Source organism: Entamoeba dispar, genomic scaffold (genome assembly GCF_000209125.1).
Source record: "Entamoeba dispar SAW760 scf_1105229461201 genomic scaffold, whole genome shotgun sequence".
In the NCBI taxonomy this organism is placed as follows: domain Eukaryota; phylum Evosea; order Mastigamoebida; family Endamoebidae; genus Entamoeba; species Entamoeba dispar.
In genome coordinates, this window is record NW_001854574.1 from 48,493 (window position 1) to 75,782 (window position 27,290).

General features: G+C 22.8%; 10 protein-coding genes across 10 annotated transcripts, besides 60 other annotated features; 5 read left to right on the top strand and 5 right to left on the bottom strand.

The window, feature by feature from the left end:
* Nucleotides 1-20: part of a sequence feature (AT_rich) that runs on past the window's edge.
* A 156-nt stretch (nt 21-176) lies between these two features.
* Nucleotides 177-222: a sequence feature (AT_rich).
* Nucleotides 223-236: 14 nt separating this feature from the next.
* On the bottom strand, nt 237-7,121 carry EDI_002650 (uncharacterized protein; the record flags this gene model as incomplete). Its single annotated transcript, XM_001738227.1, has 1 exon — nt 237-7,121. The coding sequence occupies one exon, from the start codon at nt 7,119-7,121 to the stop codon at nt 237-239; it is 6,885 nt and encodes a 2,294-aa protein (XP_001738279.1).
* Nucleotides 839-865: a sequence feature (AT_rich).
* Nucleotides 1,773-1,848: a sequence feature (AT_rich).
* Nucleotides 1,893-1,951: a sequence feature (AT_rich).
* Nucleotides 2,049-2,110: a sequence feature (AT_rich).
* Nucleotides 2,196-2,289: a sequence feature (AT_rich).
* Nucleotides 2,330-2,376: a sequence feature (AT_rich).
* Nucleotides 2,519-2,540: a microsatellite.
* Nucleotides 2,664-2,758: a sequence feature (AT_rich).
* Nucleotides 2,772-2,848: a sequence feature (AT_rich).
* Nucleotides 3,326-3,423: a sequence feature (AT_rich).
* Nucleotides 3,469-3,546: a sequence feature (AT_rich).
* Nucleotides 3,708-3,768: a sequence feature (AT_rich).
* Nucleotides 3,944-3,982: a sequence feature (AT_rich).
* Nucleotides 4,034-4,062: a microsatellite.
* Nucleotides 4,095-4,129: a sequence feature (AT_rich).
* Nucleotides 4,289-4,398: a sequence feature (AT_rich).
* Nucleotides 4,563-4,594: a sequence feature (AT_rich).
* Nucleotides 4,644-4,738: a sequence feature (AT_rich).
* Nucleotides 4,764-4,890: a sequence feature (AT_rich).
* Nucleotides 5,143-5,194: a sequence feature (AT_rich).
* Nucleotides 5,324-5,378: a sequence feature (AT_rich).
* Nucleotides 5,476-5,608: a microsatellite.
* Nucleotides 5,799-5,842: a sequence feature (AT_rich).
* Nucleotides 5,901-5,931: a sequence feature (AT_rich).
* Nucleotides 5,955-5,994: a sequence feature (AT_rich).
* Nucleotides 6,381-6,440: a microsatellite.
* Nucleotides 6,740-6,774: a sequence feature (AT_rich).
* Nucleotides 6,845-6,894: a microsatellite.
* A 143-nt stretch (nt 7,122-7,264) lies between the features above and the next one.
* Nucleotides 7,265-9,043, top strand: EDI_002660 (uncharacterized protein; the record flags this gene model as incomplete). The annotated part of the gene is made up of 1 exon (XM_001738228.1): nt 7,265-9,043. The coding sequence occupies one exon, from the start codon at nt 7,265-7,267 to the stop codon at nt 9,041-9,043; it is 1,779 nt and encodes a 592-aa protein (XP_001738280.1).
* Nucleotides 7,431-7,486: a sequence feature (AT_rich).
* Nucleotides 7,585-7,642: a sequence feature (AT_rich).
* Nucleotides 8,314-8,371: a sequence feature (AT_rich).
* Nucleotides 8,463-8,486: a sequence feature (AT_rich).
* A 16-nt stretch (nt 9,044-9,059) lies between the features above and the next one.
* Nucleotides 9,060-9,231: a microsatellite.
* Nucleotides 9,164-9,261: a microsatellite.
* A 758-nt stretch (nt 9,262-10,019) lies between these two features.
* Nucleotides 10,020-11,378, top strand: EDI_002670 (FYVE, RhoGEF and PH domain-containing protein, putative; the record flags this gene model as incomplete). Its single annotated transcript, XM_001738229.1, has 1 exon — nt 10,020-11,378. One exon carries the CDS (start codon nt 10,020-10,022, stop codon nt 11,376-11,378), a length of 1,359 nt encoding a protein of 452 aa, XP_001738281.1.
* Nucleotides 11,371-11,466: a sequence feature (AT_rich).
* EDI_002680 (uncharacterized protein) lies at nt 11,454-12,767 on the bottom strand (the record flags this gene model as incomplete). Its single annotated transcript, XM_001738230.1, has 1 exon — nt 11,454-12,767. One exon carries the CDS (start codon nt 12,765-12,767, stop codon nt 11,454-11,456), a length of 1,314 nt encoding a protein of 437 aa, XP_001738282.1.
* Nucleotides 12,768-13,018: 251 nt separating this feature from the next.
* Nucleotides 13,019-13,069: a microsatellite.
* A 3-nt stretch (nt 13,070-13,072) lies between these two features.
* Nucleotides 13,073-13,269: a sequence feature (AT_rich).
* A 338-nt stretch (nt 13,270-13,607) lies between these two features.
* Nucleotides 13,608-13,695: a sequence feature (AT_rich).
* Nucleotides 13,696-14,427: 732 nt separating this feature from the next.
* On the top strand, nt 14,428-17,595 carry EDI_002690 (serine-threonine protein kinase, putative; the record flags this gene model as incomplete). Its single annotated transcript, XM_001738231.1, has 1 exon — nt 14,428-17,595. One exon carries the CDS (start codon nt 14,428-14,430, stop codon nt 17,593-17,595), a length of 3,168 nt encoding a protein of 1,055 aa, XP_001738283.1.
* Nucleotides 16,087-16,111: a sequence feature (AT_rich).
* Nucleotides 17,596-17,601: 6 nt separating the features above from the next.
* Nucleotides 17,602-17,655: a sequence feature (AT_rich).
* A 31-nt stretch (nt 17,656-17,686) lies between these two features.
* Nucleotides 17,687-18,610, bottom strand: EDI_002700 (uncharacterized protein; the record flags this gene model as incomplete). Its single annotated transcript, XM_001738232.1, has 4 exons — nt 17,687-17,982; nt 18,034-18,219; nt 18,271-18,351; nt 18,409-18,610. The coding sequence occupies 4 exons, from the start codon at nt 18,608-18,610 to the stop codon at nt 17,687-17,689; spliced, it is 765 nt and encodes a 254-aa protein (XP_001738284.1).
* Nucleotides 18,227-18,265: a sequence feature (AT_rich).
* Nucleotides 18,358-18,403: a sequence feature (AT_rich).
* A 7-nt stretch (nt 18,611-18,617) lies between the features above and the next one.
* Nucleotides 18,618-18,791: a microsatellite.
* A 75-nt stretch (nt 18,792-18,866) lies between these two features.
* Nucleotides 18,867-18,911: a sequence feature (AT_rich).
* Nucleotides 18,912-19,040: 129 nt separating this feature from the next.
* Nucleotides 19,041-19,243: a sequence feature (AT_rich).
* Nucleotides 19,244-19,267: 24 nt separating this feature from the next.
* On the top strand, nt 19,268-20,596 carry EDI_002710 (uncharacterized protein; the record flags this gene model as incomplete). Its single annotated transcript, XM_001738233.1, has 1 exon — nt 19,268-20,596. One exon carries the CDS (start codon nt 19,268-19,270, stop codon nt 20,594-20,596), a length of 1,329 nt encoding a protein of 442 aa, XP_001738285.1.
* Nucleotides 20,597-20,598: 2 nt separating this feature from the next.
* Nucleotides 20,599-20,627: a sequence feature (AT_rich).
* A 30-nt stretch (nt 20,628-20,657) lies between these two features.
* Nucleotides 20,658-20,723: a microsatellite.
* A 26-nt stretch (nt 20,724-20,749) lies between these two features.
* Nucleotides 20,750-22,798, top strand: EDI_002720 (uncharacterized protein; the record flags this gene model as incomplete). The annotated part of the gene is made up of 2 exons (XM_001738234.1): nt 20,750-20,919; nt 20,983-22,798. The coding sequence occupies 2 exons, from the start codon at nt 20,750-20,752 to the stop codon at nt 22,796-22,798; spliced, it is 1,986 nt and encodes a 661-aa protein (XP_001738286.1).
* Nucleotides 20,929-20,981: a sequence feature (AT_rich).
* Nucleotides 21,469-21,497: a sequence feature (AT_rich).
* Nucleotides 22,593-22,613: a sequence feature (AT_rich).
* A 131-nt stretch (nt 22,799-22,929) lies between the features above and the next one.
* Nucleotides 22,930-23,946, bottom strand: EDI_002730 (uncharacterized protein; the record flags this gene model as incomplete). The annotated part of the gene is made up of 1 exon (XM_001738235.1): nt 22,930-23,946. The coding sequence occupies one exon, from the start codon at nt 23,944-23,946 to the stop codon at nt 22,930-22,932; it is 1,017 nt and encodes a 338-aa protein (XP_001738287.1).
* A 13-nt stretch (nt 23,947-23,959) lies between these two features.
* Nucleotides 23,960-23,980: a sequence feature (AT_rich).
* A 243-nt stretch (nt 23,981-24,223) lies between these two features.
* Nucleotides 24,224-24,262: a sequence feature (AT_rich).
* Nucleotides 24,263-24,601: 339 nt separating this feature from the next.
* Nucleotides 24,602-24,625: a sequence feature (AT_rich).
* Nucleotides 24,626-24,872: 247 nt separating this feature from the next.
* Nucleotides 24,873-24,936: a sequence feature (AT_rich).
* A 19-nt stretch (nt 24,937-24,955) lies between these two features.
* Nucleotides 24,956-25,034: a sequence feature (AT_rich).
* A 197-nt stretch (nt 25,035-25,231) lies between these two features.
* Nucleotides 25,232-25,272: a sequence feature (AT_rich).
* A 123-nt stretch (nt 25,273-25,395) lies between these two features.
* Nucleotides 25,396-25,417: a sequence feature (AT_rich).
* A 67-nt stretch (nt 25,418-25,484) lies between these two features.
* Nucleotides 25,485-25,518: a sequence feature (AT_rich).
* Nucleotides 25,519-25,846: 328 nt separating this feature from the next.
* EDI_002740 (uncharacterized protein) lies at nt 25,847-27,079 on the bottom strand (the record flags this gene model as incomplete). The annotated part of the gene is made up of 1 exon (XM_001738236.1): nt 25,847-27,079. The coding sequence occupies one exon, from the start codon at nt 27,077-27,079 to the stop codon at nt 25,847-25,849; it is 1,233 nt and encodes a 410-aa protein (XP_001738288.1).
* Between the last annotated feature and the right edge of the window lie 211 nt (nt 27,080-27,290).

The following is a 27,290-nucleotide window of genomic DNA, read 5'->3' on the forward strand; positions in this document are numbered from 1 at the left end:
TATTTTAATTTAAATTATTTGAGTTCTCCTTTTTTAATTTTATTCAATTAGTTTTTTTGTTTCTTTTTTTCTGTAAACAATTCTTTTTTTATTTATCGATTATTAATTCCATTTTGTTTGTTCTTCAAATCTGTGTTCTTTCCTTGTTTATTAAATTTATTGATATGGAGTATTCCTTTATTTATTTTTTGTTTTTATAAGATTAAAATACATTAATAAAAAGTTAGAGTATTAAATTAGATATAAGGAAGCCAACCATGAAACATTGAAGCTAAATTATCAACAGATTTTGCATCATTAATAAGTTGTTCAGCTTGAGAACGTTCAGAAACAACTCTTCCTAATTTATCAATACCAGATAAAATACGTTTAAAACGAGGAATTGGTTTTTCAGGGATTTGGGAAGCTCTTTTTTCATCAAGAGCCCAATCAATAAAAGAGGGATGTAACATACTATTAGTTAAAGAGATAATAACGGATTTATTATGACGTAAAGTTTTTAAAACGAGAGTACACATATCAAGAAAGAGACCATTTTCAGATTGAGGACCAAAACAATCAATCATATTAGTAGTTAATCTAAAAGGAACAGTTTCAGGAACAGGAAGGATTTCACCTTTCCAAAATAACATATCAAAATCAATATGAACAACATTTCCATCTTTTGTATTTAATAAAATATTTTCTAAATGACGATCACCAAGACCAATAATTGAACCAAGCATAGACATTACAGCCATACTTTTAGTATAATTTTCTCTTGCATTAATTTGAAGATGAGGAGTAAGAAAAGAAAGATTAAAATTAGAATAGAATTGAGGAGGAAGAATATAAGAAGAATTTAAAATATATTTTTTATATAAATCAATTCTTTTTCTTTGATCAAATTCATTTGAAACTAATTTATGATAAGTAACAATATCTTTAGTACGAGAATCAAAAAATAAAGATTTCATAGGAACAGTATTAGTAGCCCATTCAATTAAACCAGTATCTTCAGACATTGGTAAAGCAGTATAAGTTTGAATTTTTAAATTATATTTTTGAGTATAATGAGAAGTTTCAAAAAGATGATTAATTGCACCAAATAATTCTTGAACAAAACTATCTTTTCTAATATCATCATTTCCTTTACATAAAAAATAATAAGGAATAGATTTATCTTTAGATAAAATAGTAATTCTTTTTGGTTTTTGTAAAGAATTAAAAACTTTAAAAGAATTTTCAAGACATTTAATTTTAGGTAAAGATAAATCAAAAGGAGAATAATTATTTTGTAAATGAGAAAGAGGAATATTAATTGTTAAAGCTTTTTGAGTAGGAATAATTAAATGACTCCAATTTTCATTAAGAAGAATAGAATATTTTGGATTTCTTTTTGAAGTAATTTTATGAATTCCAGGTTCTAAACCAGTATCTTTTGCTAATAAATTAAAAGCATCACCAAATTGAAATAATTCATTAAAAAATAAATGAACAGTATTATTAATAGTATTTGCATTTTCAATAATTTTTTTAACAATATTAACTCTTTTTTCATTAGAACTAAAGATAGAAGAAGCTAAATGCCAAGAAACTTGTTCAGGATATTTTACAAGGACTTTAGTTAAAATAAGAGATAAAAAAGATTTAGAAAAATTAGGTTGTTCTAATTTAGAAATAATTAAAGTAAGAAAAGGATACCAAAGATATTCAGGATAATAAAGAACAAAATCTTTCATAATTTTTTTTCCAGTAGAATCAATAGAATTACTTAAAGAAATAATTTTTGGAATAATATAATATAAATATTTAAAACCATATTTTAAAGAGAACATATATTTTATTAATATTTCATTAATAATAATTGAATCATTTATATCAATTTGTTTTACAGTTTCAAGAAAATGAGCATAAAAATAATATATTTTCATTTTTAATTTATTTTGTTGAAAAGTTTTATTTTTTATTTCATCTTCATCTTTTTCAAAAAGAGCTTTTTTATACCAACTAAGAATTTCATCATAATTTCCATTATTTTCTTCAGTTATAATAGCTATTTTTAATGCTAATTTTTTAATAACATAATCATATTCATTTAATTTATTTAATTTATTTTTTTTATTTATTTCATCATATAAAACTTTTAAATCACTTAATATTTCAATACAATGATTTTGTTGATATTCACTCATACATTTTTCTATACCAATTTGATAAATAATATTAGATGATATTATTTCATTATTTTTATTTTGATTAATTTTAATAGCAATATTACAATAATCTTTTGATTTATTAAATAATTTTGCATTTCTACATAAATGACTTAAAATAATAAGAGATTGACTAATTTTATCATTAATTTCTTTTATTAAATTTTGAATTAAATTAATAGTTACTTCTGTAGTCATTTCATTTTGAATAGGTTTAATTGTATTTAAAATTCCAATTTGAATAAGAGTTAATGTTTCTATATCTTCAATATTTTTATTAAGATATTTCATTCTTTGAAGAATATCTTTATATTTTTTTGTTATATTATTATTATTATTATTATTTTTTCTTTTTGTTAAATATTTAATATCATAAAATAAATGAAGTAATTTAATTGTTTCATATGCTCTCATATATGATATTTTAATTTCTTTTCCTAAACGTTTACTAAGAATTTCAATTCCTTCTTTAATATTAATTTTAATAGTATCTTTATTATATTCAAAAATACATTTCCAAATAATTTCCCAAATTTTATCTTTAAAATAAAATTTTATATTATCTATTTCTTCTCCTTTAATAAATTTTCTAATCATTTTTCTAATAATAAATTCATCTTTAGTAGATTTATTAATTGTATTAATATTATTTTCTTCTAATCTTTCTTCTTCATTTATTTCTTCATCATTAATTATTCCTGAACTTTTTCTTTTCCAAAATGCCATTTCATGTTGTTTACCAAGTTCTTTTGATAAATTAATCATATCTTTAATAAGTATTTTTTTTTGATTTTCATTTATTCCTTTATTATCATGAAGATAATTTTCTATTAATACATATGCTCTTTCTGGTGAATTAACTGCTTGTGCAGTTGATGCAATAAGCATTTGATCAATTCCACTAAGAAATTGAACAATATTTTCATTATCTTTAAATCCTATTAAATAATCTATTGTTTCAAATATTATTTGAGATGCATAAATTGCATTAGAATTTTCTTTATTTTTTTTAATTTTTTCAAGAACATCAATAACTTCTTCTATTATATCTTGAATTGATTTAGGACTACATTGAATTAAAGAATATTTTAATGCAATAGGAAATAATAAATGAATTATAGGTATTTGACAATTAAATGTATTATTAATCATAATATTAATCATTAAATTAAATATTTGATATTCAGTTGATACATTATTAATATTAGATATAATAAATGAATAAAATGAAACAATCCAATTAGTAAAAATACAATATCCTTTTTCTAAAAACATTTTTTTTTCAAATTTAATATTTGGTTCATTAATTATTGTAATAGAATTATATGAATTCATAATATTATTAATAATTGTTTGTTGTTCAATTGGTAAATTATTCATAATTCCATTAATAATTTTACTTTTTGTTTGTTGTAATACTTTTTTTTGTTTTGTAAATCCATTTGTTAATAAATTCATAATTACAAATAATAATGATTCATCTCCTCCTCTTTCAATAAGTTCTGGAACAAGATAATTTTTAAGTAAATTAATAATTAATGTATTCATATTTGTTAAATTTTCTTTATTAATTGAAAATGAAATATCTTGATGAATTCTAGATGGTGAAATAGCACCTATAACTCCAATAATTTTTCCAATTTCATATTCAATATCTTTATTTCCTTTCATTTCTTTAAGTAATGTAGTAAGTGTATTATTAAGTTGTTCATCATTTAATTCATTTAATGAACTAATTCCTCCTTCACTTATTATTTTATTAATTTTTTTTAAAATATAATATTTTACTTTTCTACTTTTACTTTTTGTTAATAATTTTTTTGCAATAGCAAGTTCTGGTTGTTGTTTTTGTTGTTGTTGTTGTTGTATTTCAGTATTATATTCTAAATTAAATTCTGGATAAAATATTTTAATACTTTCTTTATTTTTTTTAAGTTCTTCAATAATATTATTTCCAATTCTTTTAATTTCTTCATTATCATTTCCTTTATCAAGAATTTCTTTTGTTGTTAATGCAATTTCAAGTATAATATCATCATTATCTTTACATTCACACATTTTTCTCCACATTCTCATTATATCAATTGTTTGTGAATTAATTTCTTTTCTATTTATTACTTTTTTTGTAATTTTTCTGATAATTTTTAATAAAATATATTTAATATCTTTAATTTCACTTTTTATATTGAGAAATTTTATAATTCCATTAAATCCATCATTCCATCCAAATACACTTTCTTTTGTATTACTAAATCCAAGTACTCTTCTAATACGAGTCATAAAAATTAATCCATATTTTTTTCCTATTTCTTTTATTATATCATCTTTATTATCTCCAATTTTTATTTGTTCTAAACATACTATAACTTTATTTAATATAATTAATGTATTTTTTATTTCTTTTTCTTTACTACGTAATATAAAATGTTCAAAAATACTTGAATGATCTTTTTTTAATAATTCCATAATAATATTTTGTTGTTCTATATTAAGTTTATTAAATACATTTTTAATTTCAATAGTTACTTTATTTAATAATTTTTCATTTCCTTCTTTAATCCAATCATGAAATATATGATAATAAATTTCTAATCTAATATTAATATTTTTAATATAAATTTCAAATCCTTGATTTTCATCAATATTAAATTGATTTTCAAATTTCTTTTTAGTTAAAATATTATAAATAATTTTTGGAAGAATATTTTCTTTTCTAATTTCAATAAATTTATTAAATCCATTTTCATTCTTTTCATCTAAAAAATGATTAATAAATGATTTTTGATAAGGTTGTCTTGTTAAATAAAAAATATCTTTATCTAATTCTCTATGTTCATTAAACATTTTTTCTATTGTTGAATATTCTAAATATTTCCCACATTTTTTTATTGTTTCAATAATTCTTATTCTTATCATTTGATTTTCATAAAATTTTGGTTCATAAATCATTTTTTTTATAATTATATTAATTTTTGTTATATCTATTTCATTAATAATTTCTCCAATTATATCATATATTTCATTTCTATCTTCAATTTCTTTCTTTATCATTTCTTCAATAATTCCTTCAAAATATTTTTTATTTTCTTCATTATCTTCTTCATCTATTCTTTCTGTAATTACTTTTGATATAAATCTAAAAATAATTCTAAAAATTTTACAATATTTTTTATTCTTTTTTATCCCTTTCATTCTTTTAACCATTTCTTTAATTTTTTCCATTTTTTCTTTATTACTTATTGGTAAATGAATAATCATTCTAATATATGTTTCTCCAATATTACTTCTTTCTTCTTTTTTATCTTCTTCTTCATTTATTTTATTATATTTATTTTTAATTATTTCAGTAATTCCTTCAAATGTTAATGTTGTTTTTATTTGATACATTTCTTTTATATTTTCTTTATTTCCATCACAAAATGGACATTCAACTTTATATTTTTCTCCTTTTCTATTTCTTTTCATATTTATTTTATTTGTACTTAATGCAAAATAACAACATAATTTTCCAATAATTTTTTCATTTTCTTTATTAATACCTTTTCCAAGTGTTTTTATCATTAATTTTTGATTAATATTTTTTGCTCTTTTTGAATTTATAGGTAAATATGTTAAAATATATTTCATATATTTTTTCATAATATTTTCATTTTCACTTATTATTTCTATAAATTCTTCTTTTTTACTATCATTTTCTGGATATCCAATAATTAAACATTTAATTATATATTTTAATCCTTTTTCTTTTTCTTTTTCTCCTATTTTTTTAATATAATGTTGATATAATATATTTAAATATGTATTAAGTGTTGAATAAAATTGTTTTTCATTTATTCCCATCCAATATTTTTTTTCTGTAATTTCTATACTAATAAATGTAATAACTTTAAGTATATCTTCTTTAATTTCTTTTTTAATCATATTAACAATTTCATTAATAATTTCATTTCTAATTCTTTTCATAATTTCTTCATATTTTTCTTCTTTTTTAACACATCTTGTACAATATATAAATCCTGTTTGAATACAATTTGCTTTTTTATAAATTCCTTTTGATTCAATAATAGATATTAATTTATTTTCTTGTTCTTCTATTATTTTTAATCCTTCTTCTTTTTTCTTTATTTCTTCAATAATTTCAATTACATCTTCTCTTTCTCCACAACACATTCCATTAATTATAACATCTTTATATTTTTTTATTATTTCTATTCCTCCTTTTTTTATTATTTTAACCATTATTTTAAAATAAATTGGTGTTGTACTAATATTAATTGCTTCTTTAATAATATATTGACTTTCTTTAATAATATTAATTGGTATATTTTCTAAAACTCTTTTAATTTCTTTTGAAATATTCTTTTCTTTTATACTCCATTCAATTATTGTTTGATAAAAATATAAATTAAATGTTGGTGAGTTGAGTTCTTTAATTAAACCAAAAATAAATTCAAGTGTTGATGAAATAAGATTTGTTTTATGTTTATCACTTTTTATAATACTTATCATTAAATCTATTATAGGTGTATAAAATTTAACTTGACTTTTTTTAATAAGTATTATACAAATTTTAATTATTCCACATGAAAAAATTATTGGATTAGTGATAATTTGTTTTGAATTAGGTATAAAAGGATGTTTAATATAAATTATTTCTTCTTTATTATTATTTATTTCTTTACTTATTTCTTTATTAATTCCAAAAATTAAATCTGGTATAATATAATAAATTTGTTGAATAATACTTTTTCTACTATATACACCAATATTCCTTCCAATAATTTCACAAATCTCGTTTTGATATTTTAAATATTTCTTTTCATTTAATGTATTAATTAAGTATGGAATTTTTTCATTTATTTCATTTTGTGTTTGATTTTCACTTTTCAATCTTTTTATCATTGTTTTTATCTCTTCCTCGTTCATTTCTTTTGTTTACTTAGTTTCTCTATGAATAACAATCTTATTTCCTAAAAGTGTTATTTAAACTTAACGTGGTAGTGATTTGGCTTAACGCAATTCATTTTTTTATCTTTTATCATAATTTATTATTCATTATATTTGAACTTATGGAAAACAATCAACCAATTACACTTGATTTCCTTGATAAAACACTTAAAACAATGTATTCTGAACATAATATTAATATTAATGATAAAACTACTATTAAATGGATTGAATATTTAAGTATGATAGAAACAAATGATGATACAAAATATTTAGAAATTCTTGTTGATTTTTTAAAACATATTGATAATAAAGAATTTAATGAAAATTTATCTTTATTTAATGAAGGAAAAGGAACTTTAATTCTTGATAAAATTCTTAATATTTGTATACAACCAATTATTTCAATTGAAAATATAAGTAAAATTATTACTTGTTTAGCATTTATTACAAATAATAATTTTAAAACTAAAGAATATTTATATAATCATAATATTATTGATGGAATACAAAATTTATTAATTCAACCTCAAATTCTTAAAATTTTTGAACAAATTTTTAATACATTTCAATATGAAAAAAAAGTTACTACTCAATTTACTACTGTTCAATTTGTTACTAGTTTATTAAGTGGTTTATTAACTTTAGTTACAAATTGTGAATTTATTCAAAAACAAATTAGTGACATTGGTATAATTGATTTATTACTTCATCTCTTATCAAATACTAAATATATTCCAAATGAATTATTAACAATTTATGGAACTATTATTGCAATTATTGATACTTATATTGAAAATTCATTTAAATTCCTTCCTCAAAATACAATTTTTATTCTTAAAGATTTAATCTTTAATATACAACCTAAAGCTATTAAAATTATGGCAATTAAAGCTTTAACTGATATTAGTAATTTAAAATTACAACTTTATAGACCTATTTTTATTGATTTAATCCCTCTTATTGAGAATGAAATTAATAATATTAATGATGATTTTATCAAACAATCATTATTATTATTATTTAGAAGTATTTGTATTGATGAAAAAATTGAAAGTTATAATTTTATTCCATTTATTAATTCATTAATTGAATTAATAAATTCTCCTATCAATGAAACTATGATTTGTGCTTTAGAAACTTTAAATGTTATTGCTTTAAGAGATGATACTTTAAATATTTTAAGTAATAAACTTGATGATATTATTAAAAAATTTAATGATATAAAAGGAGATGCTTATTCTTCTTTAATACTTTTACTTACTAATATGGGAAGAATTGATATTACAATTAGAAAATATAAAACTTATAAATTACCTGAAAAAATAATATTTTATATTAAATCACATCTAAATGATGAACGTGCTTTACTTATGTCTTTATCATTAATTAATTCTATATCTGTACTCCATGAAAATAGAGATTATTTAGCTTTTGATCTTAACATTTTTGTTGTTCTTAATGATTGGTATAAAATTTCAACTAACCAAGTCATTATTTTTAATATTCAACAAATTATATCTCGTTTAATTTTAAATTCATCTCATCGTGCTGAACTTTTTATGAGTATTCCAACTGCTCTTAATGCTATTATAGAAACAGCTGGATACACTGTTCGTTTATTAAAACAGAAAATAACTCCTCAAAATTCTACAAGAGAAGTGAGAGATGTCAGAGTAGCTTATGAAGCAACAAGAATACTTTGTAATTTAATTATTTTAAATTCTGATTATGCAAATACTATCATGAAAGATCCTTATATCATTTATGCAATTCTTGATTTAATTCATTCTCATTATCAAATCTTGAAAGATGAAGGATTTTCTGCTTTAAATCGTTTGAAACAATATGAAATTATAACTGATGATGATATTACCAAAGCTGAAGCAAATCGTATTTGATAACTAAATCAATTCAATATTTATTTTCTTTCTTTTTGAACTTATTTTCTTATTATTATATTTGTATAAATCATTTTTTTTTATTTTCAATTCTTATCTTTTAAAATTATAATTATCTCTTTTATTTTTTTATTCATTATTTCATTCTTATATTATCTTTATTTGTCTTCATTTATTTGTTTATTCTTTTAACTTAATTCATCGTCATCTATTCATTTTTCTTCCTTATAATTTGGTTTATCAAATAATATTCTTCTAACTATGTTTTTTTGACACTTTGATAACTCTGACAAGTTTATTAAAATATTGTATTATCATAACAATGCTGTTTATTTAACAATTTAAATATTAAACAACTAAACCAATGTTGTTTATGTTTGACCCTAATTAAAATTGTTTTAATTGAAATAGAGCAACCATGAATATACTATGATAATAAGAAATGTTTTTGACAACAGTTGTATTTTATCTTACTATCTCTGATTTAGAATATCAAATACTTATTGGTCATTAACACATTGTTTATGTGTGTCATTAGAGATATTTCTTATTCTTATTAAGAAATTAATTTGACTTGATGAAGAGTATGTTTAAATAACAAGAGTTATTGTATTGTGGTATATTTCTGTTGATACTTCACCAACTAAAAATGAGTGTTTTGTGACACCATTCTAATCATTCAAAGAATTCTTCAATAAACTTATAACATTAATCACATTTAAATGAATGTTCTATCATTATGATATTTAGAAGTAATTTCACTTGATACACTTTCTATTAACATATTCTCTGTATAACGTAGACTTATAATAGAATGAGGTGGTTATTAAAAGAGCTATTAGCAAGAACTTTTTATAAGAAATGAGACTAAGAAGTAGTGTATAGAAATAACATGAAAAATAGATTGATTAAGGAGATTGGAATAGAAAAAGAAGAAAAAAGTGGAAAAAGAACTTAAAAAAGGAATAATAAAATAATGGAACAAAGGAAAAAAGTAGTTAATGAATTAGCAACTACAGAGAAGACATATTCAGATATGTTACAATTAGCTATTAACATATATTTTCAACCAATACAGAAATCAAATATCTTAGATAAGAATGAATTTGAACAATTGTTTTGTAACATTGAAACAGTTGCAATGAATTCGATGTTATTATGTTATGACCTTCAAAAAAGAGAGTCTAATTTTGAACAACATGATATTATTTGTGATGTTTTATTATTTCGGAAAACATTATTTGATTGTTATAATGAGTACATTAGGAACTATGACCGGGCGATAGAAAGATATGGCAAGTTATTAAATAAAAAGAAGTTTCAAGAAATATCAAAACCAAATGACAAATGTTCATTGGGTTTAGGAGGATTATTAATTACTCCTGTACAAAGAATTCCAAGGTATGTTCTTTTAATGAAGGAATATATGAAATGCACACCAAAGGAACATCCTGATTATTTAAATGCAGAAATTGCTTTAAATATTTTTCAACAATTAGCAAATGAAGTAAATCTCACAATGGCTGATGAACAAAATAGAGAACGTCTTCAAAAGATAGTAACGAGATTTGCATCATTACCAATAAATATTTCAAATTATATTTTAGAACAACCTCATCTTTTATTAATAGAAGGAATGTTAAATAAATATTGTAGAAAAGGGATAAAAAAGAGAGTATGTTTCTTATTTTCTGATCAAGTATTTATCTATGGATCTCCTGGTGTTGGGTCACAATTATCTTATCATAATACAATTAAACTTATTGCATTTAAATCAATTAAAGATACTGATAAAAAAACTAATGTTATTCAATTAATTGGAAAAGAAAAAGCATTTAATCTTAGTGCTGAGTCTTTACAAATTAAAAAAGAATGGTTAAGTCAATTGTGTTTTGCCCTTACTGGAGAACAAAAAACTGAATTTATTGAAGTTGATGATGAAGGGAGTGAAGATGGTACAACAGTTATTATGACGAATGAAGAAGAAGTAACTGAATGTATGAAATGTAAAGTACATTTTAATTTAACAACAAGAAAGCATCATTGTAATTATTGTGGAAAAGTTTTTTGTGATAAATGTCTTAGTTATAGAATAGTCCTTCCAAAACAATTACAAGAATCTAAAGTTTGTGTTGATTGTTATGATAAAATAAAGAAAATAGAACCTCCTTTACCATCGATTCCACCACCAAGAAGAAAAAGTTTATTTATTCAAAACACAACACAATTTAAAAAAAGAGAACCTCCTCGAATGAGAAAATGTGGACAATTTCTAGTTCGTACACCATCAATAAAAAATTTTGGAGATAATGGTTTAGACTCAATTCAAAATTAAATTTGTTTTATTTCTTTTTTAATACGATCAATTTTAAACAAATAAAATAATCTATATAATAAGAAACAAAATTAATTAAAGATATTTTCCATATTCAGAATTGAAATACCAATCATAACTTTTCTGTACTTCTTCTGGATTAAAAGTAATTTTTGATATTTCAGCTTCTTTTCTACCAAATTCTTTTTGTGGTTGTCCATTTTCTAAAGTATCTTTTAAAGCTTCATCAAATTCTTTAGAATATTCAATACCAAAATATTCATATATTTTCTTTGTAGTTTCAATTGGATTTTGAACCATTTCTTTGAATGAAATATCAAAAATGAATTTTTTACGTTCTGGATTTTCTTTAATCCATGACTCTCTTATTGTAAGAGCATTTTTAAGATATAATTGATGAAGATAAATAACGTTATTATTAATAAATTCATAATCACTAACTCCTAAATCATCTTTTAATCTTCCCATAGCATTTAAATAAGCAGTAATAGCACTATATAATTGTTTGACTGGATCTCTGTGAATCCAAACAATTCTTGGATTATATTCATCTTTAGCCATAATTTTAAAGAAAGGAATTGGAGTTAGGAAATGAGTTGCACATTTCATACAAATAAAATCTTTATCTTTTAATGGAAACTCCATTAAATGCATTTTCATTTCATCAACAATTCCTTTATATACATAATCAAAGTTTCTAGTAAAAGCATTACAACGATATTGTTCCAATCTAGGTAATCCTCCGATATGAACAAAACATTCATTTTGAGTTGTTTGGAAAAAGTATTCTTCTTCTGGGTTATGTGGATTTAAAGCATGGACAGATTTAAATTGGTCATTACTATTGTTAATACTATTAACAACACTTGTAGCAATTTTAATTCTTCCTTCTTCTGACATTGTTTTACTTCCAGCACAAAAATGTTCATACATTTGAATTGATGAAGCATGAGGATCAGAGGCTAAACAAAAATGAGTGAATGTAGATCCACTTCTTGGCATAGAAATAATATACATTGGATTTTTAATTTCAATTTGATCTAATTCTTTTTTGTACATCTTTCTTTCTTTAAGGAATCTTAAATAGCAAGCCATCTGAACAACACAAAAAGTGAACATAGATTTAAACATCTTTGATTCTGGATCAAAACAACCAGCAAAAAATTCTCTTGTTGATTCTTTATATGGTCCATAATTAAGTTCTTCTTTAAATTCTTCAGCAAGTGATTGATATAAAGCAGTATTTGATGGTTCAATACTACAAAGAAAACCAACGGCATGTTGTTGAATTTTAATGTAAATAGGTTCAAATTTATCACTTGGAATAAGTGGTGCTGTGTATGGATTTTTAGTATTTAATTCATATAAATATGGGTTTTGGGTAAGCATAAACAGAACTAACGAATTAAAATTCTTTAAAAAGTTGCTTAAATATCAGTATTTTAAATTGTAGTATTATTTTCTTATTTAAACAGAAATAATTGAATGAAATATAATTCTAATTTAGAAGAAATATCTGATATTCGTTTATTATTTGTTTTATTTAGTTCATTTTTTGAACCTTTTTATATTTGAAAATAAAATAAAGTTTTATCAACTTTCTGTAAAAAAATTCTTTAAATAATTCATTCTTTAACAAAATTATTATTTCTGTTATTTGTTCTTTTTTTTTTTGTTATTATTACTTTTATAACATTATTTATGATAAAAATATTTGTTTTAAGAAATATAAAAGAATTAAAAATATAAATTGGATCTATAAAAAAGATTAAATAGATAATCTTGAATTAATAAAAAAATAGTTAATAATAATATATTTCTTGTTTCATTAGATAAAAAGTACTTAACATTACTTTAAATTAACATTATTAAATAAATTGATTTTTTTAATCAACAATATCATTGTCTATCATTTCGTTTGAAAAACCCTTCTTCTTTCTTTTTTTGTTTTTAATGAGTATTTTTTTTTGATCTTCTTATTGTGTCAATCATAAATAAAAAGAATAAACTTCATTCTTATAACTGCTACGTTCATTATGTGGAATATTCATATATATCAAATTGTTAATTTTTCAATACTAATTTCTAATTCTTATTTTTGTCTGTAACCCACCCCAAAGGTACTTGAAAACAAAATATACTAATTAATCTCACGAAACATATAATGAGTAGCTTCATTAATTAATTCAATGTATTTTTATTTCAAAGAGGTTTTATTGTTTCATTTGGTTTTTTTAATATTTTTTATATTATTCAAAAATTAAAAGTACAACATAGAATAAAACAAAATTATAAAAAAATATTAAGTTAATTTTTACAGTAATAATAACACTCTTGTTTCGGTTCTCATTCTCCAAGTTACTATTTAGTATAAATAAAACACTGCTCAATTTCTTGAATTAAAGGTTTAATAATAATTCAAATGATCATTATTTTTTGAAAAATTACTTGTGAGGTATTGCGTTGTATAAGGAGAAATATCTTTGTTCTCATCTTTGTCTTTCTATAGTTTCGATAAGTTCTAAAGTAATATATTTATAAGTTATTTTAAACAAGGGTTTAGTGTTTTTATTTCCTTTTTAACGCTTTTCTAATTTTTATTAATAAAACACAAAAAAAAAAACATCAAAATATAGGAAAAAAGTGTATTTAGAATTTTTCAACCAAAATTCAATATATAGGCTTTAATAAAATTATTACTTATTCAAAAAAAAACATGCGGTGAACTTCACTGAAACTATATAGGAATAAATCTGTAGTGAATTACATTTCAAGTCAACGAAAAAATAGTTAATTGAAAGGAAAAACTCCTAAAAATTGAATTTATCCTTTAATAAACCAACGAATAAATATAAAAATGAAAATAGATTATTAATAGGAATTGTTTATGAAAATAATTTATAAAGAACTCAAATCAAATACCAAGGAGAAAGAGAAAAATATAAATTGAACTACTTAGAAGATATTTTACCGAAAGAAAAAAAAGAAGAACCAAAACTTTCTTCAAAAAGTATCTTAAATTAATTGATCAACTTATTTTTATTTCAGGATGATTAGTATTATAATACAGTTCATTGTAATTGGAAATGCACTTCAATGTTCTCCTGGATGTCCTACATGTTTAACCAATTATACATGTGCAGACAGTTGTCTACCTGGATATGAACAAGATAATTCATGTACACATTGTCAATGGGTAAATCCATATAAACCAGTTAAAGAAGCATATATTCCAAATAACGATGAATGTTTAAAAACTACAAATGTTATACAAAAAACAGGATGGTTACCATCAAATATTCAAGAAATTAAATTAAATGAAAGAATAATATTTACATTAAATGATAATTCAGATGTAGATTATAGTTTTTGTCAATATAAACAAAAATATAGATTTGGAAAATGGTTTAAAATTAATTTAAATCAAGTAACTAATGCTGTATTTGTTGCTGAAATTGAAAAAATAAATAAAGCACCTATAATATTTTCTCTCGATATGACAAATTCCAATTCTTTTGATCAAATTCCTCAATGTTATGCTCATAATCAAATGAGTAAAGATGAATATAATTTTACTATGATGGTACCTGCTTATAAATCACGGTCTAATAAAAATGATGAATTTGTTTATCTTTTTGCATCTATTGAAGGTTCTGGAAATGCTGAAATGTCTTTAACAGTTTCTCAAATGGATGGAAAATATTTTGATCCATATTATATCTTCACTCAAGAAGTTGCAGATTCTTTAGCTTCAGATTTAACTAAAGAAGAATTTGTTCATTTTCCTGTAAAAGCAAGAGGAATTCATGATTATTCATATTGTGCTCAATGTAGATTAATGAAATTTTTATTGTTTAGAATGAATTTTAAAGGTGATTATTCTATTTTACTTGATAGTACTACTGCAGATAAAGTTAATTATCTTCAAGAATATACTGTAAATAATACTTGTAAAGTACTTTATATTGGTAAACCTTTTGGTCATTCATTAAATAGAAATAATGGATTTAAAGTTAGAATTCGTGGAGATGAAACACCTCAAGTTACTGAAAGATTCTTTACTGTATTAACTGAAGATAAAGGAAGTGATATTGATGTAGTTTTTAGAGCTATTTGTCCACATGATTGTAATCATAAATTAGGTCAAGGTATGTGTGTTACTGAAGAAGGAAAATGTCGTTGCAATCCAGGATTTGGAGGTGATGATTGTCATAAATTATGTTATTATAATAATCAATGGCAAGTTGATGATTATAAAGGTTTATGTAAATATGGAACATATGGATGTGATTCATATTGTCAATGTAACGATCCAGACTATATTCAACGTAATAATCTATGTATTTATCCAACTTGTCTTAGTGGACAGTTAGGACCAAAAGATGAATGTGCACAAGGAAGTGATGGATGTACTGAAACATGTAGATGTGATACAGAAAATGGATTTTTTAGAACAGAAAATAATAGATGTAAATATGATAAATGTGGTAATGGAGTAATTGATACTATGATACTTAGTGATGGAAAAATAAAAAAAGAACAATGTGATAGTGGAGTTAATTGTGATTCATTTTGTTATTGTGTTGATGGATATATTCCTGATCCAGATAATCCAGGTTCATGTATGTCAAAACGAATTTCTAGTGGGGCTATTATTGGAATAATATTAGGAAGTTCAGCAGGATTATTGTTTATTATAGGATTATTCATATTATTATTTTTTATTTTATTAAGGTATGAAAGAACTAATATTGAAATTTTTAAACAACAACAACCAACATACCATTATTATATTAATGGATCATTAAATAAAGAACCTTTAAAAACTAATAGATATAAAGTATTTCCATATGAATTAGATTATGGTAATGAAAATGGAACAACAGATATAGAAGATACAAGATTTGAAAGAATTGAAGTGAAAAACTATTCTAAAAATAAATATATGATGATTATTTTTCATACACCAAATAATCCAAAATTTGTTTTTCATTTTGAACCTCAAGTTCTTATTATTAGACCACATTCTCCATCAAAAATTATTACAAGTTATATGACAATTCATTGTACTACAAAAATTAGAGATATGAAAATTCCTTATACTGTTTGGTTTAGTAAATCAAAGTCTACACTTGAATCTATTGCAGAATTATTAAAAGATAAAACATTTGATAATTGGACTCAAGATGACCAAAAACAAATGGAAAAACTTTGTAAAAGTATTACTAAACATTACCATTTTAATCTTACAATTATTACAGATGCTGCTTCTTCTACTCATATTGATATGGATGAATTAAATATATCAGAAAAACCTATTGCTGAAGGGGCTATGGGTCAAGTGTATATAGGAAATTATCGTAGTGTTCCAGTTGCAGTGAAAATATTTAAATGGCAAAATTTAACAGAAGAAGAAATGAATGAATTAAAACAAGAAGTAATAGCAGAATGTGAAATAATGAGTAAATTAAGAAATCCTTTTATTGCAAATTATATGGGATCAGTTACATATTTACCTCAAGTAACAATGGTTATTCAATACTTTGTTTTAGGATCATTAGGAGAATATTTACGAACAGAAAAAGAAGGTTTTGTAAAGTTACCATATAAATTAAAGATAAAAATGTTATTTGATACAGCAAGAGGAATGGAATTCTTACATGAAAATAATATTCTTCATTTAGATTTAAAACCAGATAATCTATTAGTTAATTCTTTATATTCAGACTCTGCTTGTTGTGTAAAAATTACTGATTTTGGTACTTCAAGAGTAGTAAAGAAAAAAAGTAAAAATGAAGATAAAGGACTTGGTACTCCAATTTATGCTGCTCCTGAAACTTATTTTGATAGATATTCTTTTGAAAGTGATGTATATTCTTTTGGTGTATCTGCTTGGGAAATCTTTTACCAAGATGAACCTTATAAAGAATTTAAATCTATATTTGATATTAAAAATTATGTGGAAAGTGGAAAACGATTACCTTTAGGTGATAGTATGCCACAAATATTAAAAGAAATTATTAGCGAATCATGGAAACAAGAACCTGAACAAAGAATTACTTTTGAACAAATTACTAGACTTCTTCTTAAAGCAGATAATGATTCAGAAAATCATTCTGAATTAGATATCGGTGTTTCTGATGAAAGAATAGAAGAATTAATTTTAAAAAGAACACAACATATGCAAAATCAAATATGTGATTTGAATCATGATTAGTTTTTGATTTATTTATTATTCTTATTAACTTTTTTTTGTTTTTTTATTATTAAAATAAAAGAATAGTTTAGTTTTGTTATCAAAATTTCATTTAAAAGAAGGAGATAAAAACGATAATCATCGCCAATGAAATGAAAGAAAGAGATGCAGAGTTCGAATCAATACATCCTGTTTTATCACATCCCTCTTCACATGAAAGACTACACCTCAAACACTTTCCTTCATCTTCATAATAATGGAATTCACATACAGCACACCCTTCACTATTTGAACATTCCCCTTCACAATTCTCACATCTAGTACAATATCCATCTTTTAAATAATATCCATCTTCACATTCTGTACAACCAGAACTACCACATTTATCAGACTTACAAGCACCACAAGCTAATAATTTGAGTATAAAATCTTAGCAAAAAGAAAATAAATAAAACAAACAATTACAAAATCCATCTTTGGAATAATATCCATTTTCACATTCTGTACATCCAGTGGTAGAGCTACATTTTTCTGACTTACATTTATAACAACTATAACAATATCCATCTTTTAAGAAATAATCAGGTAAACATTTTGTACATTTATTTTGTGAATCACAACTATCAGCAGCACAATTTAAACAGTCTATTTGATTATTTTATTTTTTTTTCTTGTTTTAATTTAATTAAAACAAACATTCACATGAATTTGAATTTGAATTTTGGATAAATCCACTACCACAACTTGTTTTATCTTCTGAAGTAAATCCATCTAAATCTATTGAAATTAATATTAAAATAAAATAATAATATTTTTTCATTAAATTTAACAAACACTCACAACTAACTGCTGCATTTTCTAATGAAATTTGTTTATATCCTGGTTTACAAGAAGTACATTTAGTAGAATCACAACTATTGCAACCAGGATATACCCCATCGCATTCTAAACAATCTCCTCTATCATTAAGATATTGATTGTTATCACAATCTGCAACAGAAAGACTAATCAAAAATAATATAACAATGGAGTGCATGAAATAATACTATTATTTTTATATTTTTTTTATATTTTTAAATTTGTAGGTTTTCTTTTATTTTATCTAATTATCCGGTTTTTTCCCGTTCATTTCCATTATTCTTATTTCTTTGATTATTATTTCATTTCAAATAAATTAATTTTGTTCTTGTTATAGTTTTTGATTTATTATTACTTTTTAATAAAAACGAAATTAAAAATAGATAAATAACAATTTTACTTTTTGTGTTAATGGATATAACTAATGCAATATGTTTTATTTTTTATTATTATTAACTTTAATTAATTATATTATATATCTCTACGAAAAGTTGAAAAATCTCTTTTGAACATTATTTTCGGTTTTAAGTCTGAAAATTTTATTACCAAAAGACTAACTTATTTCTTTCAATACTTAAATTCTCCTCATCTATTCATTTTACTCCTTCAATTATTTTTTATAAAAAAATATTTTCATTAAAATAAGGATATACCAATTTTAATTTCATTGATTTAAAGTTGTTATTTTGATTATTTATAATTTTGTATTGAATAACAAAAATATATAACTTTTTTTATTTTCGTTGTATATAACAATAATAAATATTTTTTCTAAATAAAAATATCAATATTAAAAATTTTATAAAAAAATCTCAAGATTGTGAGAAGTTTTTGTATGGGAAGTGGAATATCTAAAAACATCAATCAAGTTATTGAAGAATATGACCAGAGTAAAAGTAAAGAAATATTTGATTCTCTTGAATTAATTACTATTAAATGTGATGAACAAGAACAAATAGAGTTATATCAAAATTTTATTAATCATGAGTCAGTACGTAACAAATGTATCCAATTTATTAGTGATGCTATAATATCTTTTAAAAAAAGAGATTGGTATGAAAGTTCAAATCATATCATTCTAATAATGAAATTACTTCCATTAGTATTACCATCTCTATCAAATAATATTCTTGAATCATTTGTATTATATTTAATTAATTCATATCCAGATTATAACCCATTACTATTTCTTTGTTTATCTAAACCTTTATATAAACAACCACAACTCTCATTATCACTCTCTTCACAATATTTAATGAAATTAATGAAATGTTCATTTGATTATTCTGATGAATATTCATTATTATTAACATTACTTTTATATTCTGATAAAGTTAAACATCAAATTAAGACATCATTTCTTTTATTATCAACACAAGATGCTTTTGCTGTAATGTTATCTCGACCATTAAAGAATTTATCTTTACCATTATTTATTACTTATTTATCATTCAAAGAATGTAACCAAACATTATTATTAAACCATTTATCATTACTGACACCAACAGATCAGAATAGTTTAATGGTTATTATGCAAGGATTACTACAAACATCTCAAACATCATTTCCACAATCAAATATTTTTGATTTATTATTACCTTATTTATCTCCAGATTATCCACCAGCTCTTCTTTCTTCAGTAGCAGCAGTTCTTTATAACACATCTCTTTTTGCATCAGATTTATCTCCATCTTCATCAAATATATTAATTTCAACATTCATTTTATATTCATCTCCACACCAACTCACATCAAATAATTTTAGTTTATTCCAATTGTTAGGAAGAATCATTCATCGTTTATTGCATAACAGAAATACTAATCTTCTTTATTCTTTAGTAAATTCGTTAGATACTCTTAAACAAATTCTTCAAAGACCAATTTCTTCATTAGATTTACCAGATGCATTTAAAATATGGGATGAAGATAACTATAGAGAATACCTTCAAGAATCTAAATTAAAAATACTAGTTAATCATTCTGAAAAGATATTACCAATTCTTTCTAACTTTTCATTATCTGAAGCACAATTACTAACCACTAAATTGTTTGATGAGATATCAACAAACCAATTACAAACAGATTTTGATGAATTATATAGATGGTCTTTACCAATATGGGTAAAAGAAGTAAAATCAACAATGTCTTCAGTATTATGGTGTTAGACTATTTAATTTTAAATAAATTTGTTATTTTCAAGTAATAATTTTGTTTTTTGACCAATTCAAAAAGAAAATTAAAAGAAAATAAAATAATAATAAAAAATCACAATATAATTAAAACTTAAAAGAACTAAAGTTTTGAAGAAGTAAGAAACAATGGAATTATGTCACAAAAAAGAAAAATGTGTTATTCGGTTTCAAATTTATTATTGTATTATTGATAAAAGAAAAGAAGATTATTATGCACTTGTTAGAATTAATACAAAAGTATTTAAAGTTATTATTCCAATGGACAATTATTGGTATAATGCATTTTTATATGAAATGTTTGATTCAATTTAAGTATTAATTAAAATATTATAAAATAATATTATACTTATTTTATTTAGTCCTCTTAATGAAATACCAAATGGATTTACTATTTCATTTTGTACTATTCATGATGAATGTGTAGGAAATACATACATTAAATTATCTCCATATCAATCATTAACACAAAAATATCCAATTCAAACACAAAACATTGTTGGTGAAACATTAATTTATTCATCTGTCTATATTATAAATACAACAAAGATTCAATCATTATCATTATTTAGAAATGGAGTTCTTAAATGGAGAAAAGGAATAATACCAAATACTACTATTAAAGTTATTAAATCAAATTGCATTTATCCTTTATTTGATGGAAATCAATATCATGTTATTTATAATCAAATGGATACAACTCTTCAAATTACTATGAACCAACCATATTATCATCTTTGTTATTATTTCATTCATAACCAATCATTACCTTCTTATACATCTTTACATATTCCTTCAATCTTACTTAATTCTCTTGGACCAACTCAACTTATTGGACTTTTTTTAGCTTTATTAATAAATAAAAGAATTATTTTAACATCTAGATGTACTACAACAGTTGTTTTTGCTTTACTCCAATTATTAGATTTTATTGTCCCATTTGAATATACTTCATTTTGTAAAGCGCCTTGTACATTAGATGAAATAACTACATTATCTTCTTATTTTATTGGAGTAGTATCAACTGAATCTATTATTCGTCCTGGAGTTATATCTGTTGATTTAGATAAAGGAATTATTTATGGTCCTTTTGTTAATATACCTCCATCTATTACTTCATCACTTCTTTCTAACATAGGTCATTTAAGGGTAAAAAAAGATTCTCGTTATTTTATAGCTTTTAGATGGTTTATGGTACAATTATTAATTAATGTAAAATCATATTTAGCATATAGTTGGATATTTGATTGTCCCAAAGGGTTTTTTGATAAGAGTTCATGGTTATTATCACTACCTGAAGACTGGTTTGAATTTGGATTAACTCTTAGTAAAACACCAATGTTTTGTCAATACCTATATAAAAATAATGAAGAATTTAATAAATGGATTAATGTTTATGAAGGGTATTCTTTCGAAGAAGCATGTTCCAAAATTGATTCTTTATCTTATTCTATTCATATAGGAAAAAAAGGTATTTCTCAGAATATTGATTGGATCGCTTCAGCATTTAAGACAATAAATATTGATAAAGTAAATTGTTGTTCAAATATTCCTCCAATACTAGAAACTAAAAGAAAAATATTGAACAATAATACTATTAATGAGGTTGAATGGATTTATAAACCCAACACAATTTCTTCAAAAAAAATTAGTGATACAATTAAATCACAAAGAGGAAGAATTTCTGTTTGCTATTCATTAGAACAATTTGCCCATCAAACATGGTTAATAGAACAAGCAAGATTTGAAACTCTTAGTAAAATTATCATTGAATTAAGTGATGTTTGTTTAAAGGAAAATGATGATGAAACATTAGCATGGATTATTGATATAAGTGATAAAATAGCAATTGCCTCTGGACAAAAACTTATTACGAAATTACGTAAAATTCCAATAAAAATTGAAGTATGGAAACTTATATTAGAAAGACGATTAAAAGAAACTAAAAAGGAAATTTATCAAGAACCTAATCAAATAATTTTAAATTATAATTCAATTCAAGTAGACTTAAAGAACAAAATGAAAGATCTTGAAATCTTAATGGCAACTTCTATTTTAAAAAGTATTATTTCATTAATGGAATTTTTTGGACTAAAAAGTAAAGGATTAGAAACATTTACAGATGAGATTACAAAATATATTCCATTTGGAAATTTACTTCAAAACCACCAGAATTAATAATTGTCTTGTATAATTTAATTTCTTTTTTTTTTACCTCCGTTTTGAATCAAATTTTTGTATGAATAAAATAGAAATATGAAAATAAAGAATTAATTCTTTAAGTATTTTTATATAGCTTTACATTTTTTTTATTCTAATTCAATTGATTCTAATAGTTTTGTCTTATCTTGAACTTGTTCTTGTTTGATAAATTGAATTTCTGGAATATCGTCAGCATCTTGCTCAATCCAACAAAGAATATAATTAAAGGTATTATTTTTTGTTTGTGCAAGTGGAATATAAGAATGATACAGACAAAAAACTGTTGAAGCTAAAATAATTCCTACAAACACATCTGAAGTATAATGAATACGTACTATAGTAAATAAACACCAACCACATGCAACATATAAAAGAACAATAATTTTGAATGTTAAAGATAATGAATAATGAAGTCTTTTAGAATGAAAGATAGGATATTGGTCATGATAATAAATAAGAAACATTCCAGTTAATGTTATTGAGCCAGTATGTCCTGAAAACATCTTATCTACTGTTGAGATATGAATACCTCCTGATATAAGGAAACTTTCAATTAATGGATTTCCTGTTACATCTGAATAATTAATAGAAGGATCATTTAGTAGTGTCATATAAACACAAATTATTCTAACTAAGAACATTACTCCCATTAAGGTAACAAATCGTCTTAAGACTATTAATCTTCCTTTAGATAAAAAGAATCTAAATACCATTATTACAACAAGAAATCCAAGATATTTATCTGCAAATCCAATCAAATCTCTAAAGGAAAAGATAGAGAAAAGAAGATCATCTAAAACAAATTCTTTAAAATGAATTGTTGGATGTGATCTATACCATTGTCTTTGGAATTCTTGTGCAAATGAAATTGATAATCCATTAAGTAATCCACAAAGAATCATAAATACAAAACAACAAATAATTGGACTAGTAAAGAGTCTTTTCAATGCTTGTAAAGGGTGTTTGAATGATAGTACTAATCTTTTTACAAAAAAGAAAGTGTCTTGAACAGAAGACCAAAAATAGTAAGTACAACTTCTCACTCCATTCCAATCTTCAACAATAATAGTCTTCTCTTTTGGTTGTATCATCAAACTGGATTTAATTGAAATCTGTGTACTCATTGAAAAATCTCAGAATATATTTATATTTTTATTTCAAAGTTTAATGTTTAGAATAGCTTCCTTTTTTTTAATTGTCTCTCTCAAGTTATTATTGTCTTATCTATTTTAAAAAATGACAGATTTGTTTGTCTGTTTCAATTTTTCTAAAACTCTTTTTTTTTTTCTTTTATATATATTCATTCTATCATTGAATGATTAGGTTTCTATAAATACTGTTTGACAATTTGGGTGCTTCTAAATATTAAAAGAAGAAGATTCTATATTAGAGGTACAAAAGAATATAATATTATTTAATTATAATTATAATATAAATTAACATTTGTCTTCTGTGGTTGTTTTGTATCCAGAAAGATGTTTTATCACGGGTATGACAAAAAAAATTGTTTGGTAAATATTTGGGGACCAACAAGGTGATGCGAAGAAGTCAAAAATTGCTAAGACCGATTCAAAAAGAAGATGAACCAGAATACGAATGATAAATGTAATGTAATTGTTAGGAGGATATAAAGAAACCAATAAAGAACAAAAAATTAAAAGATGGTTAAAGAATAACATTAATGTTTTTCATTCGATGAATAAAAGAATGTAGAAATTTGTAAAGATGATAAAATAAAAATAAAGGAGTATATACCTAAAGATAGAAATCATTAACTAGATTAAAAATATTATTAAAAATTATGGTGATAAATAAATTTAAGAAAATGACAAAACCAAACAAAAACTATAAAACAGTATTGTTACTTTATGAAAAAAATACATTAAATACTAAATGAAGTATTTACTGAAGAAGAATCAAGACAGATAGATTATTGGTTTATTTAAAAAATTAAACAAATGGAGTGAAGTACATAATAACATCAACTAATAACTAAATATCTATTTTTATTTGACACTATTGAATTAATAAACATCTAGTATTGCAAAAGTAAAAATAAATCAATTAAAACATATCAATATTGAAATATTTTAAAAATCTTTGAAATTATTTTTCATAGTTTGCAACTAAGCGTTTATTATTTTTTTTAAGTTATTTAATAATAATCTGAGTAATATTGAAACATTATATTATTAAAATATATATATATATTCATCCTTTGTATGAAAGTCTCTGGACAAAATATTAAAAAAAAGGAATTAATTCTGGTTCACTAGGTTAGATGTTGTTAGGTAATTTAGAGTATATCATTTTTGTCATAAACTGGATTTAGTAAATATATTTTAAATGAAAAATTAATCCTTCTTGTTAAAAAACCAATACAAATTCAATTCTAATATTTTCAGTAACTTTTTTATTTGATTATTTTTTATAATCAATTAATTATTTTTCCATTGCGAATTGAATATTTTTTCAAGAAAGAATTAATTTTATAGTTCAATTAATACATTTTAGTGGTAATACTAAATAAGTCTTTTGACTGTTATATAGAATGAACAAGTAGTTCATAACTCTATTATTATTTTAATATATTTTGCAAGAATTAAACTCATTGGGTTTTCTACTTGATAAATTTAGATATTGTTGTTATGTATCTTATTGGAATAAAAATAATGAAAATAAATTATTAAAATAATGTGTTAAAACATCATTAAACAAGTCAACAATATCATTAATACAACAACAAAAATATCTTATTATCTTTTGTTTCTTTCTTAATGAATAAAGAATATATATATAAATGAACAGAGTAAGAGTTGTAGTATAAAATATTAGAATGAAAATTTAATAGAAACTAGTATTAGTTAATGTAATCAATAAAAATTTTTTATTTTTGGAATCTATCTAAAAACTAAAGTTTCATTAGTAATTTTATACAATGGGTTATAACAATATAAACTGAAAAGAAAATAATAAATGAAAGTACTATCTAAAATAAAAATAGTTAAGAACTACTTCTATACATCAATCAAATAGTAAATTCAGTTTTGGTTGTTCATTTAACACATCAATAACATTATCATAATCCAATTGTGTTAGCTGCCCAGTTTCATTGGGTTGAAAATCTCTTTTCTTTATAGTAATTAATGGTTCAGAACGTTCCATAGAATTATTAACATCTATTGATTTATTCAGAGGAAAACCACTTGAGCTTCTAAAATTTCTTTGGGTTGGGTATTGACCAAAACTTTCTCTTCTGAGAAAAGGAATGAGTTCGTTTGTGTAAGAATTATTATTTATAGAATCCCTCCTATACCCATTTGGTTGGGATTCAGTAAATACTTCAGGTTTGTATTGTTGCATTGATTGTTTTGGAATATCAACCAAATTTCTTTGTTGGAATGGTTCTCGAACACTTAATTTTTCTTGTGGTATTGATTCTCTTTGTACCTCTCTCGAGCTAATTGCTTCTCGAATGACATCCCTTATTTCTCTTTGTGATTCTCTTTGTGTTTTTTCTTTTGTAAGAAAATCCGATCTTTGCACAGTAAACCCATTGTCAAATTTATTTGGTGTTTCTATAGATCTTTCAACAGTTTCAGATCTATCTTGTTGCTCAGAAATATTTTTACATTCAGGAAATTTGTTACTTTTTTCTAAAGAAATTTGGGCTTTACTTGAATTTTGTTTAAAAAGCTCCCAAATAGCACTTTTTGGTTCAGTGCCTTGTTGAATTAGTGCTTGTGTTAATGTCACAGGACCAGTAATGGGAGGTATATTTCCTTCGATGAAACTGTGAAGATGAGATATGATAGTTTTACAATTTTGCGTTGGAAGTTCATAAACAGAAATTGTTTCACATAATATCTTCCAAGAGATTGAATCAGGAATTATTTCATTTCCAATAACTACTAACGCAGGAATGTGAATCGACATTGGTAATTGAGATATCTTTTTTATTAATAAAGTACGTTGTGAGTCTGGCAATTTATTAATAAAAGAGACATATGCTTTACATTCACCCATTCTGGGAAAATGAAATAATGGCATATGTTGTTGGTCAATTTGAAGAATTTTTAAAGGATATTTAATACAATATTCTAATTCAACCCAACGAAGAGTTGGAACTTTTGTAGATAAATAATAGTAATAATCCTCAAAGTTAATTTGTAACGAAATAGTTGATTTAGTTAACAACTCAAGTACGTTTTTGAGAAAATTTTGAAAGAACAAAGGAGATGGTTGTGGATCAGACATTCTTAATAAAAAAGTTGAGAATTTAGTTCTTTAAGTTCATTCAAGGAATTAACATTCATGTGACAACTTGTTTTAAAGAGAAAAATGGTTGTTTTCTGATTTTTCTTCATAACAAATTGTTGTATTAGGTTTTTCAATAATTTTTTTTTAAATCCGTTATATAAAACAAAAGAAATAATTAATATCCAAATGAAACGAACTAACATTTTGA